This window comes from Protopterus annectens, chromosome 14.part0, assembly GCF_019279795.1.
Source record: "Protopterus annectens isolate FY-2018-M chromosome 14.part0, PAN1.0, whole genome shotgun sequence".
Lineage (NCBI taxonomy): Eukaryota > Metazoa > Chordata > Ceratodontiformes > Protopteridae > Protopterus > Protopterus annectens.
In genome coordinates this window covers 1,142,899,271-1,142,925,703 of record NC_056748.1, presented here as the reverse complement: position 1 = coordinate 1,142,925,703, position 26,433 = coordinate 1,142,899,271, and the positions used below count along the sequence as shown (strand labels likewise).

Below are 26,433 nucleotides of genomic sequence, written 5' to 3'. Positions count from 1 at the left end.
CGTGCTATAGCCACGTTAAAGGCTGGAGCTCACCCGGCACTTAATATTGCTACAGCAGCGAACTTATTCTGCTTCCCTCCTCCAGGATGGATGAGCGAATGTTATCCACTCACTACAACCTCCCACTGCAGCCCCACCAGTGCCTATGCCGCTAATCAAACACAGGTCATATAGGTAACCATAAGGGCCTTATCCCTCTATGCCACTCGGGGAATGCACATTTGTTGATCTGACGGTTCATAAAAGTAGAGATTCTAAAACAGTAGTTCATCAGATGCACATTGATCATCTGAGATGTACAGCAAAGAAGTTAGCTGACATGGTTTACTTACCAAACAGAGATTTCAGACCTCAGGAGAAAGCAAGAATTCTCAAAGTGTGAGGGCATAAAAGACATAAAATGCCTACTTCAGTTTTTCTATAAATTACATTCTTAGTACAGACTTATTAGATCTATTTTCCCAAATTAAAGTTCGCTAAATGCAATTCTTTTAACAAGACTAACTCCTAGACGTTGTGAAGGAAAGGTCAGGAACCAGTCAATCCCTGCTGAGAGCACTTACTGGAGAAGCCAATGGTTTCTTTTCTGTCTCTTTCGTGTGCTTAACAAATTCACTTTCTTATCTTTCTCTATTTTCTCCTCCATCTTGGTAGTTAAAGAGGAAAATGAAGAAAAGACACAAGTGTCTCTAACTCTTCTAGTCAGCCATTAAAGTATCATTCATACTTTTATGCCTCCACCTTCTTGTGACTTTGTTAAAGGCCCTGCACTCCTGTCACATTCTGGCATCATACTAAGACAGATAATGTCTACGAGGGGCAAGCCAATGGAGAAAATCTGACTACTACAGAAGTACTTATGATTTGAAGTCATGGAAAAAAAGATTTCATGAAAAATAAAAAAGAAATAAAAATTTTGCCAAAATATGATGAAAAGATGTCTACATTCAAAAATGTGAAGAAGCTTGGGGTTATCTAATATCAAGTTCTTAATGTTCCAGAAGTAACACCAAGTAATGAAGGCCAAGACTGGGCCAGCAGTGAGGCCAGATGAAATCTGGTTAGCTCAGAAAAAAAAAATCCTACAGCCAGAGCATGTGAAATAAGGTACCCCCTATCCCAATATACCTTACACAGCATTATTGATCTGGTACCAGCCCTTATGGCTTAACATTCTAATAAAACTGAACATTACAGATGGAAACATGGAGAGATGACCGCATTGATATTAATATCGTGCAGGACCCACCTACTACTGCTTCTCAGTATTGCAGCGTTTGCTGGGGCTGTGGATAAAATAATCTGTTTAAAAATATCACACTACTTGTGTGCAGTATGACCAACAGACTACACTGACAAGTACAGCTAATGAATAAAAACTATTTTTCAGCTAGTTGAGCAGAAATATATGCAATGACATTATATATGTAGACAGATAAATGGAGGTCTTGACAATGTGCACCTATGGTTGAGTGTTTAAGAATAGTAAGATGACGCTATATGGACTCGATTCAGTTCTTGAAACGTAAAAACGTTATGTACTTACCATAACGTTCCATGTCTGTTTTCCAGTATCTTGCCTTCATTCTTGCTGGTTCTCGGCCGCATACCAAAGCTGGAGAACTTCTACTGGCTCGAGGCTACAACCTATCCCAGGATGCCTAGTGGCTGTTCCCCAGATCTCATTTGAAAGACTATTTATTTATTTATTTATTTTACATTTGTTAACCGGGCTAGTCCAACTGGATATATTTCCATTTTCAGCAGAAGCCCGGGGAGAAAAGCTCCACATTAACATTAAAAACAAAGTTTATAATGCACACTTATAAGAGAAGAAAAAGACAAAGTAAAAATATAAGAAATAATAAAACAACAAAAATAAGTGAGAGAGCAGAAGTTCCACGGTCATACTATATGCATAAACACCATATTGGAAAAAAAAAAAGAAATATACACAGAAATAAGATATGCATAAACACCATATTGGAAAAAAAAAACTACTCCCTAGAGTATGCGGACATGCAGAAAATAATTTTTATGAAACATATTGGTCATAAAGGTAAAGAGGCAAGAAAGGAATCGGACCATATTTGCCAACTGTAAAGTCCTCTAGATCCTCCAAGAGGGGGAATGGATGGGCAGGATGCAAGAATGAAGGCGAGATACTGGACAACAAACATGGAACGTTATGGTGAGTACATATATGTTATGTTGTCCTATCTCGCCTTCATTCTTGCTGGTTGGGACAGTCCCTGGCACCTTTTTCTTGAGTGGGTCAAGGGAATAAACTCTTCCGGACAGTGAACCAAAGGACGCCCTGCTCCGGGAGGCCACATCTAGTTTGTAATGAAAGATAAAGGTGTGAGGATTAACCCATGTAGCAGCAGCACAAACTGAATCCAATGGGAGTCTGGATTGAAAGGCAATGGAAGTAGACACCGCTCTAGTTGAATGTCCTTTAACTTTCCCTGGCGGTTCTTTATTATGAGAATTATAGACATAGGTGATGGTCTCAGTAAGCCATTTGGACAAAGTAACGTTTGAGACTGACATGCCTTTTTTTTTATTTTCTGAACAGGAAACAGACAACTTGTCTGACTTTCTGAAATCTTTGGTCCTATGCAAGTAAAAACGCAACTGTCTATCCACATCCAGTTGGTGAAGCTTATATTCTGCCTTGTTGCCATAGCTAGGAAAAAACACAGGCAATTCAATAGATTGGTTAAAATTCGCTTCAGAACAAATGTTTGGTAAGGAGGAAGGATCTGTTCTGAGGGAAACTATCTTTGTGGAAAATCAAATATGGAGGGCAGATAGACAAAGCTTGCAACTCTGAAACTCTCCTAACTGAAGTAAATGCTGTAAAAAAAAAATTGTTTTCCAAGATAAAAAATTTAGTGAACAAGAGGATGCTGGTTCGAAGGGAGGAAGGATCAAGGATGATAATACCTAATTTAGGTCCCATGGAGGAGGAGGCTCTCATAAGGGTGGTCTTACTAGAAAAGTACCCCTGAGGAAAGCTTTGCATAATCTATGGGACATTACATTGGACTATAGGTCTCCCACATGATAATTTGATATGGTGGCTAATTGTACTCGTACAGTGGCCACCAGTGCCCCTTGATTAAAGACTTCTGTTAGAAATTCCAAAATTGCATGTATAGAGGCTGTAAAGGGATCTATGTGTTTTTTGTTCGCCCAACCAGAGAACCTCCTCCATTTCCTTGCGTAAGGTTTCCAAGTCATCTTTTTGTGCAAGGAAACTAGAATGTGGCAAACTGCAGGGGATAATTCTGAAAGCCTGGCTAAGATTGGAAGTTGTCAGCTTGAGGCTCTGAAGAACAGGATGGAGCGTTCCTGACTGATACGTCAGAAGATCTGGCACTGGGTCCAGGATCCACGGGTCTTCCTGAAGGTGGGGCCAAAGGAATGGGAACCATATCTGATGAGGCCAGTAAGGAGCAATGAGAATTAACCTGCGACTCAATGACTTGGCTTTCTGAATCACCTTCGGAATCAATGGAAATGGGTGAAAAGCATAAAGTCATCCTGGGGGCCAATCATGGACAAGTGCATCCCTGTGTGACTCTCCCAGAGGGGAAATGAGGGCAAAGTAGTTGCTGCATTTGGCATTGACTGGAGTGGCAGAAAGGTCGCAGCAAGGCTGGCCCCATTTGCGAAAGATTTGACTCGCAACTTCCTGATTCAGGGACTAATTGAGAGGCATGAGAACTGCTCTGCTTAGCCTGTCTGCTATTAAGCTGGATTTCCCTGGGATGTGCATTGCCGTCAGAAAGCGAGAAGAAATAAGAAGTTATGTACTCACCATAACGTTCCATCTGAGTAGGTAGCTTCATTTGTCTGCAACCTGTGGGTCTTGGATCCGATATCGGATCCGAGCCGGCAACTTGTTTCAAGCTAATGGATCCGAGCTCCTAGCTCCTCCCCTCACCCATAATCCCCTGCCAACCCTCCATGACCTCAGATCGAGTTTGCCCCTCAATATGTACCCAAAAATGGTATCCAACTAAGAAAGATCCGAAGAAGGCCAGGGGGAAGGAGGGGGGGATGGTTGCAGACAAATGAAGCTACCTACTCAGATGGAACGTTATGGTGAGTACATAACTTCTTAATCTGAAGTAGGGACTTCATTTGTCAGCAACCTGTGGGACAGAGTCCCCAGCTACCTGAACCTTGGGTGGCCATCATGGAAGGATATTGTGAAGCACCGCAGAGCCAAAGGATGCGCTCCCTCTAGAAATCACGTCCAGTTTGTAGTGGTTAATAAAGGTATGAGATGAGGCCCAAGTGGCTGCCGAACAAATATCATCCAATGGGACTCTAGACTTGAAGGCCGCAGAAGTAGAGATGGAACGAGTGGAATGTGCGCAAACTCCTTCAGGTGCGAGTCTCCCAGAGGCTTGGTACGCTAATAGGATACATTGAGAAATCCAGCGTGATAGAGATACTTTTGATATTGCTTTCCCCATATTAAATTTGGCAAAGGAAACAAACAGCTGGTCGAATTGTCTATGACCAGCCGTTCTATAAGTATAAAAGCGTAGCTGCCTATGAACATCTAATGAGTGCAGCTTGCACTCTCCTTTATTCTGATATTTAGGAAAGAAAACCGGTAAATTTATGGATTGATTTATATTGGTTTCTGATGCTATTTTGGTAAGGAAAGAGGGATTGATCCTGAGGTACACTCTGTCCGGGTGAAAGATCAAATAAGGAGGCTTCACAGAAAGAGCTTGAAGCTCCGAAACTCTTTTCGCAGAAGTAATGGCTACAAGGAATGCTGTTTTCCAGGACAAGAATTTGAGATCTTCTGAAGCAGCGGGTTCAAAAGGTGGAGCAGTCAAGGCTTGAAGAACTAGTGAAAGATCCCACGGTGGTATGGCTTCTTTTATAGGGGGGTCTAAGCAAAAAGGTGCCCTTGAGAAAGGTTTTACACAACTTGGCCGACATCAAAGGCCCTGTATCATGTCCCACATGGTAATGTGAGATGGCCGCCAATTGCACTTTGACAGTTGAGCAACTAGCGCCTTCCTGATAAAGTTCGGTTAGGAAGTCTAATATGGACGGAAGAGGAGCCATAAAGGGATCTAGATTATGATGCTCCGCCCAGATGGAGAAACGTTTCCATTTACTGCGGTACACTTTCCTGGTGGAGGGCTTATGCGCTGCCACAAGGATGGCTTTGACTGGTGAAGAGATACCGGGAGTCCTAACTAGGAGTGGAACTGGAGCAACCAAGCTGTCAGCTTCAGATTGTCCAGATTTGGGGTCGGTAAATCCGACGGATGGGAGATTAGATCCGGACTGGGATCCAGAATCCAAGGAGGATTCACTAGGTGAGACCACAGGTAAGGGAACCAAATTTGCAGAGGCCAGAATGGGGCAATGAAGATCATCCTGCTCCCCAACTGCGAGGCTTTCTGTAAGAGTTGCAGCATCAGGGGTAGAGGAGGATAGGCATAAAGTAGACCGGGTGGCCAAGCATGCACCAGAGCGTCTCTTGGAGTTTCCCCAGAAGGGGGAATCAGAGCACAGAAATTGCCGCATTTGGTGTTTGAGGGAGAGGCAAAAAGATCGCAGCAGGGTTGCCCCCATATTGCGAATATCTGCTTCGCTACTAGTGGGTTGAGAGACCACTCGTACGGGGTAAGAAGGGTGCGACTGAGTTTGTCCGCTAGGATGTTGGTCTGGCCCGGAATGTGCGTTGCAATCAGAAAGCGGTTGGTGGAGATCGCCCATTCCCACACTCTCATGGCTTCGCGGCATAGAGGGTAAGATCTGGTTCCCCCCTGTTTGTTGATGTACCAGACAACCGACATGTTGTCCGACTGAATTGCAATCATTCCTACGGGGAGGAGATTCTGAAGTGCTTGCAATGTGTACAGCACTGCTCTCCTCTCCAGAACGTTGATATGCAGAGAGGTCTCTGTATCGTTCCACGTGCCTTGGACCGTCCTGCCTGAATAATGCCCCCCCCCCCCCACCAGACAACGTCTTCCCGTCCTTCTCGCTCTGGACAAGTGTCTCGCGAACCGTTTTGCCAAACAGGGCAGAACCATCGAAAGGGGCATTCACAAAAGACGCTTTAAAGGGCTCCGCAAAGTCACAATGACGGAGCCAGGCCTGACATCTCATGCCTAGGCCTGCTCCGCTAGCCGTAGCGGCTCCCTCGGTGGCGTGGGACAATAGCCACATACAGGTATTTGAAATGGATCTCAGAGTGGCCATTCTGGTGGAGTACAATTGTTTGTCCTCCGCTGACATGGACTCAGGGGGGGAGGCAGCGTATTCTTTGATAAGATCCCGCTGCATCCTGATGACATGTGCCATATAGTTCAGAGACCTTACCGAGAAGGTCGCTGAACTAAAACCTCGCTTCCCTAAACGGTTCATCGAGTGGGACTCCTTGCTCGGTGGATGGACTGAGGGGCTCTCCTGAGCTAGATCCCTCTTCGTGGCTGCCGCCGTCAACATGGCATCTATGGGGGGACCCTTGCTCCAGTGCGACCGGTCTGAGGGGGGGCTTAGTATTCTGTCCGGGCGTTTGCGTATTGGCTCCACGGTGTTCGGATCCTTCCACGCCCGGGTGGTAATAAGGTCCACCAAGGGGTCGGCCTGAGGGGACACCCAAAAGGTAGACGGGCCTGCTTCGAATGCCTCCAGAAACACGGACTCATCGGAGGAAGACTTGGGGGCAGACCACCCACCTCTGATCCTCAGCATCTTCATGATGTCTCCAAAGGAGACATCCTCAGGGGGTGATCTTGGGGAGCCTTCCCCTTCATCCAAGCCCGTGTCCTCAGTTAAGGACTCAGGGGAGTCCACGTGCCTCCTCTTGCACTTATGCTTGCGGGGCACTTCCTTGGGGGGGCTGTCCGAGGAGGCCTCGCCAGCAACATCCTGTTCCAATGGAACCATCTGGGACATTGAAGCAGGCTGTCCCTTTGGACGGGTGATGGAAGCCTGGCCCAGCAGAGAGGGAGTGCAGGGTGGAGCAGAGACAAGGGCCGGGGGTCCGGATGCTCTCAACAAAGCCCTCTCCACTACATCGAAGGCCAAGGGGGAACCACTCTCTCTGGGCTCTGAGAGTCGGCTCCCACTCGGATCCGATGAAGGGATCGGAACCGGCACAGAGACCATCGGATCCGAAGGACCAGTGCACTCCGACCTGGACGGAGCCGAAGGCACACTGAATCCCTCGGATCCGAAGCTCGGGCCACGGCTCCGAGAGGTCGGATCCAACAGGCTCGAGGGCAGGGTCGGATCCGAAGTACCAAGTACTGTCGGCGCCAACCCACCCCCGGCTCCAACGCTGCTCGGCTCCGAGCCCGGATAGCGGGTCGGAGAAGGAGCAATAGGATGGAAAAAAGGTGTCGAGCTCCCCCGGTAAGAGCACTCCCATCTGCAGCTGGGCCTGGATGAACCTTCGCATCATCCAGTCCAAGTCTGCATCGGACATGCTGAACGTCGATCTCTAAGGGGTCACCGAAGCAGGCCTGGAATGCCGCCTCGATGGAGATCGGGCCTCCTCCTCCTCCTCGGGCCCTGGGGAGAAACAAGGGGATCGGAGCCGAGGAGGAGGAGACCTAGAAGCAGTGGAGGGCCGAAGCGGAGGCCTCCGCCCGCCGCTTGTGGTGCTTCTCCCTCCTGGCCTCCCTGTCCTCCGGCGCTTTAGCGGGAGTTTGAGTCCTGGTCGAAGGAAGGGGGGCAGGAGTGGCAGCAACCACAGCCTGTGGTAGTGCCACGGGAGCAGCGGAGGCCGGAGCCGAGTCCGGGGGTAAAGGTCCCGCCAAGACCAGCTTCGACCTCCGCTCTTTCAGTGCCCTGGTTTGAACGCTGCACAAATGGTACAGCCAGAGGTGAGGTGTTCAACCCCAAGGCACCGAACGCACCGAGTGTGGCCATCAGCCGGGGAGAGCTTATGGCCACACTCGGTACATTTAGAAAAAATGGCTTTTGGGGCCTCAGCCATACTTAAAAGAAAAGGTAGTGTTACACAAACACACAGGCCCCAAAACACAACACACACACACACACACACTCACTAATGACCAGCGAAGGGAGGGAAAAAACTAATTAAAAGAAAAATATTTTTACACTACAGGGAACCTAACATTTACACACTTTATATTTTTGTAAAAAAAGAAGAAAGTTGACAGAAGAAACACACTTAACTGACGATTACTAGTCGAGCTCAAAGGAATCCAGCTATCCACAAGCGCGGCAAACTAGATCTGAGGTCATGGAGGGTTGGCAGGGGATTATGGCTGAAGGGAGGAGCTAGGAGCTCGGATCCATTAGCTTGAAACAAGTTGCCGGCTCGGATCCGATATCGGATCCAAGACCCACAGGTTGCTGACAAATGAAGTCCCTACTTCAGATTTGCCCATTGCTAAACTCTCTGGGCCTCTCAACATAGGGGATAGGATATGCCCCCCCCCTCCGCGTTTGCTGATGTACCATACCACCAACATATTGTTGGTTTGGATTGCAATAGTCCCCATGGGAAAAGAGTTCTGAAATGCTTGCAATGTGAGAAGTACTGCCCTCATCTCTAGGACATTTATGTGCAAATGGTACTCGTGATCTTTCCAAACACCTTGGACAGTCTGTCCCAGATAATGCCCCCCCTCCCCCAATCTGGGATGCGTCCTTGGTTACTGTAGTGACAGGTTGGTGAAGTACAAACGGCCTGCCCATCGTTACCTGAGTGGACTGAAGCCACCATAGTAGGTCCCTCTTGCAGGAATCCATAATGAGAATCTTGTGAGACATGGGTAACTCCTGTATGGACCACTGAACGAAGAGTAGCCACTGTAACATCTGCATGTGTAGTCTTGCCAGTGGGACTAGTGTTATCGCTGCTGCCATTGAGCCTAAGACCTTGAGGATAAATTTGCTTGTACCTTTTTCTTCTTGACAAGGATAGATACTTGACTGTGTAGCATTTGTATTCTCTCGAGGCAAACTTTGCTACTATGTCATTTGTGTTTAATTCTACACCTATAAAGGTAATACTCTGTAATGGCAACAAGGCAGATTTTTCTGTATTTATAGTAATGCCTAGGTCTGAGCAGAGATGGATGGTGGCGTCCCTCGCTCTGATTAGTAGGTGCTTGGTGGCGGCAGTCAGGAGCCAGTCGTCTAAATATGGAAAAACCTGGAATCTCTGATGTCTCAGATGAGCCATGACTACTGCCATGCGGTAAACATTCTGGGGGCTATAGTGAGACCAAAGGGAAGAGCTCTGAACTGATAATGACTGGCTCCCGGCTGGAAGCATAGAAATCTTCTGGAGCGCCTGTCATTCTTTATGTGGTAGTATGCATCCTGAAGATCTAAACAGCACATCCAATTGTCTTGTCCCAGAAAAGGGAGCATAGACTGCAGTGTTACCATCCGGAATTTTGCTTTCTTTACCGACTTGTTTAGTCTGCTGTGATCCAATATTGGTCTCCAGTCCCCTGTCTTTTTTGGAACTAAAAAGAACCTTGAGTAAATTCCAGCTCCGATCTGGTCTGCAGGGACTTCTTGGATGACTCTTTTTTTTTTTTTTTTTTCTAGCAACCTTTGAATTTCTAGGGTTGCTTGATCCCTTTGACCAGGTGGAATGTCTGAGATAGACTTTGACAGACGAGGTAGACAGTGGAAAGGAATGTTGTATCCCCTGGAAATAATGGGCTGTACCCATTTGTCTTGAGTCAATTGTAGCCAGGCTTCTGAGTACAGTGATAGTCTTCCCCCGACTGCCTCCAGAAGTGGACAGTCGGGCCTCCTTTCAGGAGCGCTGGAAGGGATGACTGGAGAAAGTAGCTCTGTTGCCCTGGTTTTGTGGACCCCCTCTACTGCGTGGATGGCGTCTTCCATTGTTATTCCCCCCTCTCCCCCTTGGGGGAAGATCACCACGAGTGTCCGTCAAGGCTCCTTTGGACTTCTGGAACCACATTTTTCCAGTCTTTTAACCTTTAGGATAAGGTCTGGCAGGGGTGGAAAAACATACTCCGACAGCAGAGAGAGTCTTGTCATCTTGCTGGCACCTGGTGAGAGTCTTTTACTTTCGGCCCGAGCAAGGATGAGCCATCAAAAGGGGCGTCAATAAAGGAAGACCTGAAGGGTACAGCAAATTCACAAAGGCGCATCCAGGAATGCTGAATGTCTCCTAAAAGCTATTCCTGTGCCTGCTGCCCTGCTCGCTCCATTGGCTGCGTAGGAAATGAGGCGCATGGAGGAGTTTGTAATCGAGGTTAAGGTCGCAAGCTGGCAATTTATCTTACCTAATAAACCCTGGGCTGTAGCACCTTGTAGGGTATCTCCTAGTTCTTTAAGGAGATCCCTCTGACATCAGGTGAAATGTGATAAGTAATTCAGCGACCGTAGGGTAAATGCCGCTGAGGAGAACATACGCTTCCTGTATTTGTCCCTCATAGAGATTCCTTGTTCAGCGGATGAACAGATGCAGAAGTTTCAGCTAACTCCTCCTTTGTGGCTGCTGCCACCATCAATGCATCTACTGGAACTCCCTTTATGGAATGTCTGTCCTCTGGGACCGTAATGAATTTATTTGGCCTCCTTGGAACAGGGTCCACTGACTCCGGAGAGTCTCACACCTTCTGACTTACAACACCCACGAGAGGGTCGAAGGGCAGAGACACCCAAGAGGTGGAGGGGCGAGAGCCAAACACCTACAGGTATACAGACTCATCCTCAGAAGGGGAGAGGGATTTCCAGCAACCCCTCTGCTAAGGATCTCTAGGATGTCTGAAAAAGAGACATCCTCAGAGGGCGACCGTGGGGACCCTTCCAAATCCTCTAAGTTGGTATCAGAAGTGACAGACTCAGGGGAGTCTATGTGCTTCCTCTTACACTGTCTCTTCCAAGGGACCTCCTCGGGGGGATGTTCCAGGGAGGTGTCGGAAGAGGGGGTTGCACCCATTGGAGTTTCCTGAGGCACTGACTCTCTACTCTGGGGCTAATGGAGGGATGAAGCAGTAGATGCTGGTCCTTGAGGGGGAAGAGTGGTTGGAGCCGAAGGTGGAGCAGACTCAGTGGACAGCACACTCCTCATCACCTCGAAGGTACCACAATCCTGGGCCGAGAAAGACTCTAGTTCCGAGGGACCGGGAGATCTCCCCGGTGCCGAGTAGGGTGGCTCTGAGGCTGATGTGGGCACTGAACTCACCTGTTCCGAAGCGTCGAGTGGGAGAGTCGGTTCTGACAAGGGTCCAACTCGACTCCCCCCCCCCCCCTCCAGAGCTGACCAGGGAGTGCCGGCTCCCAGATCCCTTGATGGAAGACAGCATCATCGAGATTGGAGCAGATGTCAGAGCTGAGATATCGTGGGTGATTACTGGCTCCACCGGTTCCAGCACAACAACTTCCAGACACTCTAACTCCGAACTTGTCTCAGTCAGAGGAGGAACAGATGGCACCTGAGGTACAGTGTTTGGCTCCATGTTCCGATGGGCTGGGCTTGAAAGAATTTATGCCAGGGCCTGCGTCCACAGCAACTTCTTCACTACCCGCTCCACATCATTGTCCAATAAACTTCTGGAGGACTGAGAGGAATGGGTCAATGATCTGTGACTACCTGCCACAGACTGTAGTAAGGGAGATTGCGGCAACAAGCGTACTGGTTCCAATGATGGTGACAGACTCCTTTTCCGGCTCCACGATGGTTCTGAGGACTCAGATGGAACCGAGGGAGGCCCAGGTTTGTTGGAACCGATGACCTTCAACTCCGAAGATATTTGTTCCTTATGACTGCTTGACGGCTCAGACACTGGAGCCGACGAAGCTTGCTTTTTTGTCTTGTCCGATTTAGAGGCCTGATTACCTTCTTCAAATGAGCCTTTCAACAAACCTCTTAAAATGAGTTTATTTTTTCTTTCCTGTAGAACTCTCGCACTAAACCCATGACAAATGGAGCAAGAATCCTGCAGGTGGACTGCTCCTAGCCAATACACACAACTTGTGTATCCCTCCATTAGAGACATTTTCTGGGTGCATGAATCACACTTTTTAAACCCAGATTGTCTTGACTCCTAAACAGATTCTTTAGACATCATAAAAGATACCAAGGAAAGCAACTACTAGGGACAACAACAAGACTAACAATAATAACAGTATTGAAGCAAATATAAAAGAGAGGGTTTTTTTTTCTTGTTGTTTTAACTAGTAAAGAAAAGGGGTCGTCGGAGGAGAAGTCTCTAAGTTAAACGACAGTCTCCTCCAACCCGAGGAGACAGCTCTAACTTAAATGGTGACTCCTTAAGGAGAGGGAAAGAAGCCCTGTAAAAAAAAAAACAGGCTAAAGAAAAAGAATCATCTAACTTAAATGGATTCTTTAAGGGAATAGAAGAAAAGGGGCCCTAAAGAGAACAGCCGAAGCACACGCCCAAGTAATAAAAATAACACGTACGAGCACACTACCTGGTAAGGGAAGATATTAGCAGACTCTAATCGAAACGTTTTTGTGAAAGATTTAGAGAAAAATGTATAATAAAAGTAATTACTAGCCTGAGCCAGTGAAAACAATCCCGATGCTTCAAGCAGCAAATGAGATCTGAGGAACTGCCACTAAGCATCCTGGGATAGGTTGTAGCCTCAAGCCAGTAGAAGTTCGAGCTTTGGTATGCATCCGAGTCAGAGCAGGGGATCAGCTCCGAAACCAACCAGCAAGAATGAAGGCGAGATAGGACAACATAACATGCTTCTTTTCTCCCCTCAGTCATCACAGTTTGCATATGTCCAATGTAGATCAGTAATAACTACTTCCCATACCTGAAGTTTGGTTCTCAGCTGGGGTCCCTTGGGTAGAGAATCCATGTCCTTGTGTGTGTATCCCGGTTTTCTCCTGAGTGCTCTAGTTTCGTTCTGCAACCCAAACATGCATGGTATGTGAACTGGTGATCCTATAAAAGCTCATTGGTCTCCATGCCATTTGAGAATGGGAAGTGTGTGAGTACTTAAACATGTGTGTGTGGATCATGCAATGGGATGGCACCATATGTAAGATAAGCATGTATGCATTGTGACCACTGAATACAGGATTAGGTTTCAGTTCTCTCACATCCCTTACTCCTTATCTAATTAGAAAATTAATAAAAAAAAATATATTTTTTTTTGCATAAAAGCAATACCACCACCTACCTTTCTGATGGATGAAGTACAGTAATTCTGGCCAATTTTTTAAACCAGTTCTTCTGCAGGTTAAGTCTCACATCATCAAAAGGGGACTCATCTTCCCAGACAAGGTGAATTCTCTGACAGTCTGGTTCCCAAAAAGGCTTCTCAAATTCCATAAAAATTTTGTTATTTATGCCAAAGCCCATCTTTTCAATAGACTTCGCCTTGGTAGAAGGCAGTGGAGGATGAAAAAAAGTTCTATAATGCTCCTTCAAGTAACCTTGTATTCATAAAAACAGTGTTTAAATATTCAACATATAATGAACAAAGATTATGAAAAAGTATACTTTAAACAGTACTTTAGTATGGATTATGTTAAGAATCTAGCTACTGTTGTATTACAACTATGTTATAAAAGGACTGTAAAGTTATTCTAAACAGTCATTCATTCCTGAAAATAAATTGCACATTGCAAGACGTGTAATGCTACAATATGACATTCTAAAATCTCAGTACAATGTTCTCTTATACAAGGACTTCTTCCCCTCACACCACGTTGTCCCTTACCCACCAAGTTCAAGACGCAGCACACACTGTTTTCAAATGGACCACCACTCAGATCTTTTATGCAGATTTGTTTAAACTAATCAGTTTCTTGCTGGGAGCAGGCATCAACACCACACCTTAAAGCACTTAAAATTGCTGACACAAAAGGGAACAAATGAAAACGACCAAACAATCCACGATGCTTTCTGTACGAGTACAACTACCTCAAATACTGACAGATTAGGGACTACAGGGTTGCAGACCATTAGTCATTCTTTATACACCACTACTTATGTCCCCAAAAGTGTCAGAACTCTGTTTACTCATTTTCCTGTAGATGACTTGATAGTGCACTATTGATATTAGAACATCCATTAACATTAGGAGTTGGTCTGTGGAAGTGACTGTCACAGTGACTTAAAGGGACTGCTGTACTTTTAGAACCAATCACCACACACTGCTGTACAGGGGTGGAAATTCTTTATTTCTGGCCTAAACACAAATCAACACAGTGTACATTTTGCCAAATCAGCTGAATCAATAGCCAGCATTAGAAAATATATTGAAAATAGATTTTAGGCGCACAGCAACAGTTATCCCACTCCACATTAATCCTGGGAACTATTGCCCTATTAGCCTGACAAGCCTGGTCTGCAAGGCCATGGAATGTATCACCATGGAATTCATAAACAAAGACATTGGTAACCTCCAAACTCTGGACCCCACCCAGTTTGGGTTTGTGAAAGGCAGTTCTTGCCTCCTGAACCTGGTTGACTTCTTTGAGGCAGTCACCAAAGTCGTAGACGAGGGTAAGGTGGTTCATTCAGCCTATCTTGACCTTGCCAAGGCTTTCAACACCATCCCCCATTCTGAAATTACAGCTAAACTCACTAAACTAGGTATAAATCCCTATGTCACAAGATGGGTTGCCAACTGGCTCACTGACAGAACCCACAATGTAAAAGTTGCAGACTCCAAATCTGACTTCAAACCAGTGACAAGTGGAGTACCACAGGGTTCAGTCCTGGGACCTCTCCTGTTTGGTATCTACTTTTCTGAAGTACAGGCTAACACAGAAGGCCTCTGGCTAATGGAGTTCGCAGATGACTGCAAACTAGGAGCTATAGTCGAGTCCCCAAATGATGTGGACATCCTACAGATGCCTGGTGTCAGAGCCATGGCCTCAAGCTCAATGCCAAAAAGTGCATTGTTATCCCATTTGGTAAAAACTCTGTACCCATGAACTACCACATAGGCAGCAGTCTTCTTAACACCAAATGTGTGATAAGAGACCTTAGGACCCAGGTGGACAGGAGTCTCTCCTTTGATAATCACATTGCCACAGTAGTCAGGAAATCCTTCTATATGGCACACCTTATCACAAAAGGGTTCTCATCCAGGAAAAGAGGTAATTGTTTCCCTCTACTCGACACTCATTAGACCTACTATAGAGTACAACGCCCCTTTTGGAATGTACCTCACAAGACATCTTCAGCAGCTGGAAAGGCCACAGAAGTACCTCACAAAGAGAATTACTGGCCTCAGACAGATGCCCTACACTGATCGTCTCAAAAAACTGCAACTTTACTCTGTAGCATATCGCCTACTCCGAGGTGATCTCTGCCTAACATATAAAGCTATGTCAAACCCAGAGCTATTGGACATGCTACATCTAAAGAAATCCCAATCCCTCTGAGCTACACGCTCTAGGGACCTAAACCTTGTCACCACAATAAACAGGACATGCTGGAGGGATAGATTCCTGTCCCAGAGACTTCCCATACTCTGGAACAGGATACCCATCTATGTCAAGCAAAGTTCCTCATTAACACTCTTCAAGAAAAATCTTGATGAGTGGATGGGAAATAGGAAATACACCCCGGGGATCACTTCTGTAGCTCTGCTCGACAGGGGCACAGGAAATTGACTTTCTTGGGTTGGTGTAAGCCAGGGAACTTTGTTGGCTAGACGTACTTAGGCCCTTGGGCCGATAGCCTAGTACCCACCTATGAAAAAAAAAAATAATGGATCAAAACATAACCAAAGCTGGATAAAGTTACACCTGGAACTGAACACATACTCAAGTTTTGTCCAGCAAAGCACTGTAGGAGTCGGGTTCTAAAATTTCACGAGAAATAAGGAGAGAGAGTACGCCTCACTTCAGCGTATATAGTTCAACTACATTTAAGCGTGATCGATCATAGTAACATTGAAAATCATTATGAGTAAGCATGAGTCATACCTGTACACAGTAATGCGATACAATACGTCACCGTGGGGATCATGGTACACCAGTGTGCGTGAAATAACCCCCATAAGTTGTAATTCAATCACAGGAAGTTCCAATGAAAGACTTGTCACTGCTTTCCACCTCTAGGCTCTCTGAATATTTCAAAGTACTAAGAACTCCTACAGTTGTAATCATACCTCCCAACTATTATGACTTATGCATGGTGCTACGATGTTGTCCCTCAGATTCAGTCTGGCTCCTCCTACATTTATGATGTTGCTGATCAAGTCAGACTTGATTGTGAGTACATAGCTTATTAAATATATAAACTAACTCTGCATGAAGATTCACTTCCACTAACTACATAGGGTCAGGTATACAAAGAACTTCTGTTGGGAATAATAAGAAAGTGCACCTGTTTCTGACCATGTGCTATTACTTTAAAGGCCAGTGTTATGATTTTTAATGCTAGGAGGTTCAGAGGTGTGTTTCCAGTTTCTATAGCATCTTGCTTTGAGTTTATTGAAGATTCTTGACTTGGAAAGATATAAAACTCCAAGCAAGATCTTATAAATACCAAGACCTAAAACTCCAAGCAAGACATTTATAAATACCAAGATTTAACCAATTCCAAATGCAGGCTTTAGGTACTCCTAAAAGGTTCTAGTAAAACATCTGCACCGTAAGCTGTAGAAGTGAGGAATGTGTGAAGATATTCTGCGATGAGCTGATCAAGGTTGGCTTGCTTCTGCAGTATACAGTACTGAGGAAAGGACGACGAGCGTATTCGTTCTAAATCCAAACCCCTTCACTTTTTTTTTCTTTTTGAGAATGAAATTGTGTAGAATTTTAATTAGGAAGGTTACTGCAAAATTAAAGCAGCTTTGTGTATAAATTATTTTATATTTAAATGTCATTAACTAGATAAAGACTCTACATGCTATGCACATAAAAAAACATGAAAGTATATTTTCTGTACTATCAGCTATTACATTTTAATTTACAAACACTTTCCGTCTTCCTAGAACACACAAACTCCCTAGACTGGACCAGTATTACGAGAATAAATGGCATTTTTTTAAGATGACACCACTAACATTTTCAATTGTACCAAAAACAGACCTATAACCATTTAACTGAAGAAAACATTTCAGTAAATCTAAGTTAACATAAAAATACAACTATAAACACAAGCAGAATAAGCAGCACAGGCACCCACGTACTAAAAAGGACGCCAGTACTCACTTTCTTTAAAAATAAAAAAAATCTTATTTATTGTGCACAACGGTAAGCGCTTTCACTATCCACTTCATCAGACCATTAAAACACAATATCAAAAGTGCCTGCGCTTATAACATTTAATGTCCAATCAAATCACTCAGTCACTTATTTTCTTAAAACTATACTAGTAAAATGTATGAAAACAAATACTATGAACTGCCAAAAAACAAAACCAGTAGTGTTTCTTTTAAAAAGAAAAAGCATTTGTGCAATAAATTCATAAAACTATATAACTATATATAATTTATATTTTATTACATAATACTAAACACTATGCATATGTGAAAATGCTATGCATATGTAAAAATACATATCTAAATCCTAAACTACAAAGAAAAAAACTATCTATAAAGATCTTATACATAATAACATTGATAGTAGGCCTGAACTGAACATAATGGATGTAAAGTAGATGCTAATAAATGACAGATCTAATTAGCAATTAATCTCCTGGACTTCAAGACGGATCTCAGTGAAGCCCTCTCATTGAGACCCTTACCCCTATCTGCTCCTAACCTTAAAATCCAGCATGTCTCCCTTCTTTCTGTGCCATTCCTTATATCTCCCTCACGGGTCATGGGCAAAATAACATCAATAGCCATGAATCTAAAGTGATGATCATCTCCACTGGCCATGACATGCTTCGCTAAAGCATTAGTCGATGACTTAACCCTAATAGCATACAAGTGTTCTCTTATCCTATTGAATAACCTATTAGTTTTGCCTACATAAAATGAATTGCAGAGGTCACAAACAGCTAGATAAACCACATGCGGGGCATTACAGTTAGCCGTAATGTGAAATCTAAATTCTTGTCCTGTACTGGATGTACAAATATTCCCTTTTGAATCTATGTTGTCGCAATAATTAAACTGTCCACAATGAAAAGTTCCCATGACCTGTGCATTCCCTAAATTGTGTTCGTCATTAGGTTGGCACAGAATTCTCTTTAAATTGGGTTTGTTTTTAAACCTAAATTTGGGTTTATCTCCCACAATCTCTTTAATGTCAGAGTCTGTGATAAGTATTCCCCAATGTTTTTTAATAATGTCAAAGAGCATTCTATTATCTGAGGTGAAATACATGGGTATCTTAATCTATGAAGATGGGGTAACAGTGGACTGAACTGTATTATGTTCTCTAGGATGAGAAAAATAGGGACTAGCTCTCTCTTGTCTCAGCAAATTGATGCTGCTCAGCCCTTCGCTGACCTCTGCATTATTATAACCTCGTTTCAGCACTCTATCCTTTAAGGTATTAAGTTCACCCTCATAGCCTTTATTTTTGCATTTAGGCAAGAGGCTCGCATTCCCTGTCCTTTAACTATGTTTTTAAAAATATACTGGGGATGCATGCTCTGTCTATGAAGTAAAACTCCAGTATTGATGAGACCACCTTCTAATCTCTCAACATATATATCAAGATATTCAATCCTAGTTAGAGAAAATGCCATGGTAAACCGTAGGTACTCAGTCATGTTGTTTAGATGTCCCATTACGGCTAATTGTAACCCCCACATGTGGTCTATCTAGCTGTTTGTGACCTCTGCGATTCATTTTATGTAGGCAAAACTAATAGGTTATTCAAAAATAGGATAAGGGAACACTTACTAGGCTGCAGTCATCCACTAATGCTTTAGCGAAGCCTGTCATGGCCAATGGAGATGATCACCACTTTAGATTCATGGCTATTGATGTTATTTTGCCCATGACCCGTGAGGGAGATATAAGGAATGACACAGAAAGAAGGGAGACATGCTGGATTTTAAGGTTAAGAGCAGATAGGGGCAAGGGTCTCAACGAGAGGGCTTCACTGAGACCAGTCTTGAAGTCTAGGAGATTAACTGCTAATTAGATCTGTCATGTATTAGCATCTACTTTACATCCATTATGTTCAGTTCAGGCCTACTATCAATGTTATTATGTATAAGATCTTTATAGTTTTTTTCTTTGTAGTTTAGGATTTAGATATGTATTTTCACATGTGCATAGTGTTTAGTATTATGTAATAAAATATAAATTATATATAGTTATATAGTTTTATGAATTTGTTGCAGAAATGATTTTCCCCTTTTATTATCGTTTTGTGGACAATGTCTTCTTTATAGGGGCAGGTGCTTGTTCTGCTTGTGTTTATACTTTATCATTTATTTCGTGGAGTGCTACATACTTCGTTTTATAAAAATACAACTGTTAATTTGATTTACTGCCGGACTAATTAATTCCTAGTTTTACAACTGTGCATTGTTTTGCCCTCTGTTTTCACAAACTGCTGTGAACTGGTACTAGTTTTATGTGACTGTTTGCGGCTGGAAAATGGTCTCTTACCCTCTAGCACACAGTAGTGAAGAGAGGGCAGCACAAAGAGATACCAGCCTGTTAGTCAGAAAAAAGAAAAGTAAAGTATCATTTTGGAAAGCACATCTCTCAACTTTTTTTTTTTGGTATATGGTACCTGCTCTAAGAAAATTTGGTATGCTACACTTGACTCTGTGAGATACTGATTATGTTACTGTCCATTATTCAGAAGTCTGTACTTCCTGGAAATGCACTTTGCAAATGGGGAATCACAACGGAATATCAGATAATCACATCCTTAATTACTGTTTACCACTCTTTAAATGCTGTAATTCTGGTTACTGCAACACATACAAATGCAGCTGAATATTACTGGGCAAGAAGGAAAGTTCAAATAAAGGGCATAACATTCAATCCCTTCGTTTGTTTTTGTGTTGCTATTTTAACTTGCATCTGAGTGATGCCCCCAGGTGCATCTGCAGTAACTCCTACTGACACCTGTAGACATCAAACATTGCATGTTCATAGGTAGGTACTACTCTACCTACCCAAAGGCATTTATAAGCCTAGCCAAAATGTGTTGGCTTTCGCCACCCCCTTAGATTAGTTCTCTATGCCTCTGTCCAGCAGAGCCACTGAAGTGATCCCCGGGGTAAACTTTCTGTTTCCCATCCACTCGTCAAGGTTTCTTTTGAAGAGTGTTAGCGAGGAGCTCTGCCTAATGTAGATCGGGATCTTGTTCCAAAGCATGGGAAGTCTCTGGGACAGGAATCTATCCCTCCAGCACGTCCTATTTATTGTTGTGGTGAGGTTTAGATCCCTAGAGCATGTGGCTCGAGGGGATAAGGTTTTTTTTAGGTGGAGCATGTCCATCAATGCTGGGTTGGACATGGCCTTGTATGTCAGGCAGAGACCACCTCTAAGTAGGTGGTATGCAACCGAGTACAGCTGGAGTTTCTTCAGTCGAGCTGCATAGGGCATCTGTTTGAGGCCAGTGATCTTCTTGGTGATGTACTTCTGTGGTCTTTCCAGCTGTTGCAGGTGTCTTGTAAGGTACATCCTAAATGGGGCGTTGTGCTCCATGATGGGTCTGATGAGTGATGAGTAGAGGGGCACAATGACCTCTTTTGATCTGGATGCAAACCCTTTTGTGATTAGGTAGGCCACGTAGAAGGATTTTCTAACCACTTTGGCAATGTGATTATCAAAAGTGAGATTACTATCTACTTGGGAACCCAGATCCCTTATTACGTCTTCCGTATTTAGGGGACTACCACCTATGTGGTAGTTTGTTTGTCTCATGCATAAATAATTCCAAAACCATGCTATGGACAAGGTTTTAAAATATTTTATCTTAAAACTCACTCAATGGCAAACTCAACTGCATTAATATCTGACCTCTGTCTAGTGCAGATAAATAGATAACTGTTGTTTTTATGATAATTATTTATACATATATAATGTTCACATTTTTCAAAAAATATCTCAACTAAGTAACACATACAAAACTCCTTAGTCTCATATGAAAGCTCTTAGCTAGATGAATAAAATGCTGCTGACAGTATGTGTGCAACTAGAGTGGTTGCTGAGATACTGTAAGTTGTTTACAAAATTTTACAAAACATAATAGTTACTGTGTTTACTATGACTTAAAAAATTCAGTTTAAAACCTACAACCTAAAGAATACTACCACTATAAAATAGCTTATGCTGAAGGACTTGCCATTTTACACTTTTCATAATCCTTATGGTTCCAGAGATATGAACATTTACTTGAAATGTAAGAGCATAATTTGATTCTTAAAACAGCAGTCACAGCCCTTAAGGCCAAACACAATGCCAGACACACGAGTCATTGGTGACTCCATAGTCAGACACACTGACGTCCCGCTCACCAGACTGAGTAAGGAGAAGGTCACAGTAAGCTGCCTGTCGGGTGCTAGAATCCGCCACATAACGCATGCACTCAGGTCTCTCAACAGCAGGTACAAGTACGACTCAATCATTGTCCACGCTGGTGTTAACGACCTGAGACGTACCTCCTTGGACTATATGAAAAGAGACATAGAGGAGCTCTCTGATTATGTAGCCCAAGCAGGTATGACCCTGACCTTGAGCAGTATCCTACCTTCACCAAGAATGATGCCACAATACAGAGATAAGATGATCAGCTTTAACAATTGGCTTAAACTCTGGTGTCATTCAAAGGGGATCCAATGTCTGTCTGCCTGGGATGACATGCTGGACAAGCCACGCTGCTTTGCAAGGGACGGCTTGCACTTGTCACCCCTGGGATTCCGGATTTTGGCAAAGGCTCTTGCCACCCCCATAGTGCCTTTTTAGGCAAGGCTCAAATTCTAAACCTACCACCCTAGAACAAAACAAAGAAAACAAACTAAGGGTAATGCTGCTCAATGCCAGAAGTCTCAACCTCAAGATGCATGCACTCGAGGCCCTTCTCAGTATGGAGAACATCGATGTCTGTGCTGTGACAGAAACCTGGTTCAAGGCTCCTGAGAGCACCCCAGCACTATCAGGTTTTACCTCATATCATGCGTTCCGGCCCCCAAACCCGGACAATACCAAGAAAGGAGGAGGGGTATCCATATTCATCAAGGACACCCACACCTCAAGATTGGTGGCATCGCACGATGCATCGGAAACCATCCAGGTGCAATTAACCATAGGCAAGACTGCTCTGCAATTTGTAGCATGTTACAGGCCACCCTCGCAAACTCAGGAACCTCATATGGCCTTTCTGAAAACACTGGAGGGGATAAATGTATCTCCGAACACCATCATACTAGGTGACTTCAACTACCCTAATATAGACTGGGAACACTACTCAAGCCCAAACACTCTAGCCCAAAAGTTCCTGGAATTCATAAACTCAAATGCCATGGAACAACTAGTCACCATCCCCACAAGAGGAGAAAACATACTTGATCTCATCATCACGAACATGGGAGCACAATGTTCAACGCCGGAAGTATACCCCTCACTGGTGAGATCTGATCACAAACTAATCTCGCTGGAGGTCCTCATCCCGCCCCACCGAAATGAAAAGACCACAGTAAAGAACTTCTCGAAGCCGACTTCACACTTCTAAAGACTAGTGTGGTCTCCTTTAAGGCCCCTGAGCCGGCGGTTAACATTACTCAAACCGCTGAATCACTTACAAATGCCTTCTACCAGCACCTGCAGGGCTGCATGGATCAGGCAATCCCAAGCAAAACAAAGACTCTTTGTACCAAAGGCAAGCGTCCAGTCTGGTGGACCCCAGCCATAAACAAACTCTACAACAAAAGGAGAAAGCTACTACAAGATAGAGCAAAATCCTTAAAAGGTAAGATACCGCTGATCACTATAAGTAAAAAGCTAAGAGCTCTCATAAAATCATCCAAAGCTAATTTTGAGAAAAAATAGCTAAGGACTCTAAAGACAACCATAAGGCATTCTTTAGCTATGTCAGAAACCTAGGAGGAAACTCCCAGATATGCTCAGAATTAGTTCAAAATGATGTGAAGATTACTGATCCTACAGACATTGCCAACATACTGGCTGACAGGTTCAGTGCAAACTCCCCCCCCCTCCCCCCCTAAAGGAGAGATATCTATACCAAATGATTGTAGCGCGCCAAACATCTCTAACGCCCAGGTGAGAACTGCTCTCTCCAAGGCAAAGAACACAGCATCCATGGGACCTGATGGTGTCCCCGACTGTGTGCTCCATGAACTCAACGAGGAATTAAACCCACAGTTAGGACAGCTGTTTAATCTTAGTCTCACCTCCGGATACGTACCCAGAGAGTGGCGCACAGCGACTGTGGTCCCACTCCACAAAGGCGGTGCCTCCACCGACCCTGGAAATTACCGTCCCATTAGCTTGACAAGCCTTATCTGCAAAGCCATGGAGAGGATCATAATGGATCTCATAAATAAAGACATAGGGAACTTGCAGACTTTGGATCCAACCCAGTTTGGCTTTGTCAAAGGCAGATCATGCCTTCTAAACTTGGTTGACTTTTTGAAACAGTCACCAAGGCCATTGTGAGGAAAGGCAGTCCATACAGCCTACCTAGACCTGGCGAAGGCTTTTGATACAATACCTCACTTGGGTATCATTGAAAAACTCATCAACTTAAATGTAAACCCATACATTACAAGATGGGTTGCAAACTGGCTGAGTGACAGAACCCACAGGGTCAGTGTTGCTGGCGCCATGTCAGACTCAAAGCCTGTCACAAGTGGTGTCCCACAGGGCTCAGTCCTGGGCCCACTCTTGTTTGGCATCTACTTTTCTGAAGTACAAGCAAACACAGGAGGGTTATGGCTGACAAAGTTTGCAGATGACTGCAAACTGGGCACCGTAGTTGAAAACACATCCGACACAGATATCCTTCAGAAGGGTCTCACAGAAATGGATAACTGGTGCCAGAGCCATGGCCTAAAGTTAAATGCCAAGAAATGCATAGTCATACCCTTCGGGAAAATAAGGTTACCCCTAGCTACCATATAGGTGGCAATCCCTGAACACAGAAGAAGTTATTAGGGACCTGGGAACCCAGGTTGACAGTAGCCTTTCATTCGACACTCATATTGCTAAAGTAGTTAGGAAGACCTTCTACATTGCCCACCTTATCATGAAGGGATTCACATCTAGATCAAGGGAAGTCATAGTCTCCCTATACTCATCACTCATCAGACCAATGATCGAGTACAATGCCCCATTCGGAATGTATCTGACCCGACACTTGCAGCAGCTGGAGAGGCCACAAAAGTTCCTCACCAAAAGGATAAAGGGTCTCAAAAATCTGTCTTATGCTGCCCGACTGAAAGAATTAGAAGTTATGTACTCACCATAACGTTCCATCTGAGTAGGTGACTTCATTCGGATGCAACCTGTGGGTATCGGATCCGACCTCGGATCCGAGCCGGCAATTCAAAAGCTTAGGCTCCGAGCTCCTAGCTCCTCCCTCTTACCCATAACCCCTTGCCACGCCCTGACTGACCTCAGATTGAGTTTGCCTCAAATACTGACCACAGTATACTAAAACAGCATAAATACTCGCTCTATAAAGGTCAGGGGGATGGAGGGGGGGATGGTTGCATCCGAATGAAGTCACCTACTCAGATGGAACGTTATGGTGAGTACATAACTTCTAAATCTGAAGTAGGAAGACTTCATTCGTCTGCAACCTGTGGGACAGAGTCCCTAGCTACCTGAATCTTGGGCGGCCATCATGGAAGGATGTTCCGGAGCACCGCTGAGCCAAAGGATGCTCTTCCTCTAGAAACAACATCCACCTTGTAATGAGAAATAAAAGTATGAGGCGAGGCCCAAGTAGCTGCCGCAGATATCATCCAACGAAACACGGGACTTAAAGGCGGCTGACGTAGAAACTGCCCTAGTAGAATGAGCCGTAACCCTCTTAGGAGCAGGTCTGCCTGAAGTGTCATATGCCTGCAATATGCAATTAGCAATCCATTTAGACAGAGTGACTTTAGACACTGCTTTACCCAGAGCAAATTTAGCAAAGGAGACGAACAGCTGATCTGATTTCCTGTGGCCAGCTGTCCTGTTAATATAAAAACGTAATTGTCTATGAACATCCAATGAATGCAATTTGTATTCCCCTTTGTTTGAATACTTGGGAAAAAACACAGGCAGATTGATAGACTGGTTAATATTGGATTCAGAAGAGACCTTCGGAAGAAAAGATGGATTGGTCCTGAGGCACACCCTATCAGGGAAGAAAGATAGGTAAGGCGGTTTGACACAAAGAGCCTGAAGCTCAGACACCCTTCTGGCTGAAGTGATAGCTACCAGAAAGACAGTCTTCCAGGAAAGGAATTTTAAATCAGCAGAAGCTGCAGGCTCGAAGGGAGGAGCAGTAAGGGCCTGCAGGACTAAAGACAAATCCCACGGCGGTACAACCTCCTTGACTGGAGGCCTTAATAAAAAAACTCCCTTGAGAAAGGATTTGCATAATTTCGCTGTCATAAGAGGAGCTGTGTCCTGTCCAATGTGATAATGCGATATAGCCGCCAATTGTACTTTAATCGTGGAAGAACTGGCCCCTTGATGAAAGAGGTCTGTTAAAAATTCTAGCACCGCAGAAATAGGTGCTGAAAAAGGATCCACCGTTCTCTGCCCTGCCCATATAGAGAACCTCTTCCATTTACTCCGATAAACCTGTCTGGTAGAAGGTTTATGAGCAGCCACCAAAATTGCTTTGACCGGTGAAGAGATACCGGGAGTCCTAATTAAGGTTGGAATTGGAGCAGCCAAGCTGTCAACTTCAGGGTCCGCAGATTGGGAACTGGCATTCCCAGAGGGTGAGAGATGAGATCCGAAATTGGATCCAGTATCCATGGTGGATTGATTTTGTGAGACCATACGAAGGGGAACCAAGGTTGTCGAGGCCAGAATGGGGCAATGAGAATCATTCTGCTCCCCAAACTGTTGGCTTTCTGCAGAAACCTCTGCATCAGAGGAAGTGGAGGGTAGGCATAAAGGAGACCGGGAGGCCAAGCATGCACCAGAGCATCCTCGAACTCCCAGGTGGGGAAGTAGAGCGAAGAAATTGTCGCATTTGGCGTTTGAGGGAGAAGCAAAAAGATCGCAACAGGGTTGCCCCCAAACGGCAAAAATCTTCTTCGCTACTTGAAGGTTTAGGGACCACTCGTGTGGAGAAAGGATGGTGCGACTGAGCTTGTCCGCAAGGATGTTGGACCTTCCCGGAATGTGCGTTGCTATCAGAAAGCGTTTGGTGGAAATTGCCCATTCCCAGACTCTCATGGCTTCTCGACAAAGGGGATAAGACCTGGTTCCTCCCTGCTTGTTGATATACCAGACTACTGACATGTTGTCTGTCTGAATCGCAATAGTCCCTGTAGGAAGAACGTGGTGAAGTGCTTGCAACGCTAGGAG

The 26,433-nt window shown here is 44.5% G+C and overlaps 1 protein-coding gene across 2 annotated transcripts in view; it reads right to left on the bottom strand.

Moving 5' to 3' along the window:
- Window positions 1-26,433, bottom strand: part of LOC122789461 (peroxisomal N(1)-acetyl-spermine/spermidine oxidase-like) — a 474,880-nt gene that overhangs the window by 201,155 nt on the left and 247,292 nt on the right. For both annotated transcript variants that reach the window (XM_044056939.1, XM_044056936.1), the window contains exon 5: window positions 13,171-13,426. In XM_044056939.1, coding sequence (XP_043912874.1) covers window positions 13,171-13,426 — 256 coding nt within the window. The remainder of the gene's footprint in view (window positions 1-13,170; window positions 13,427-26,433) is intronic.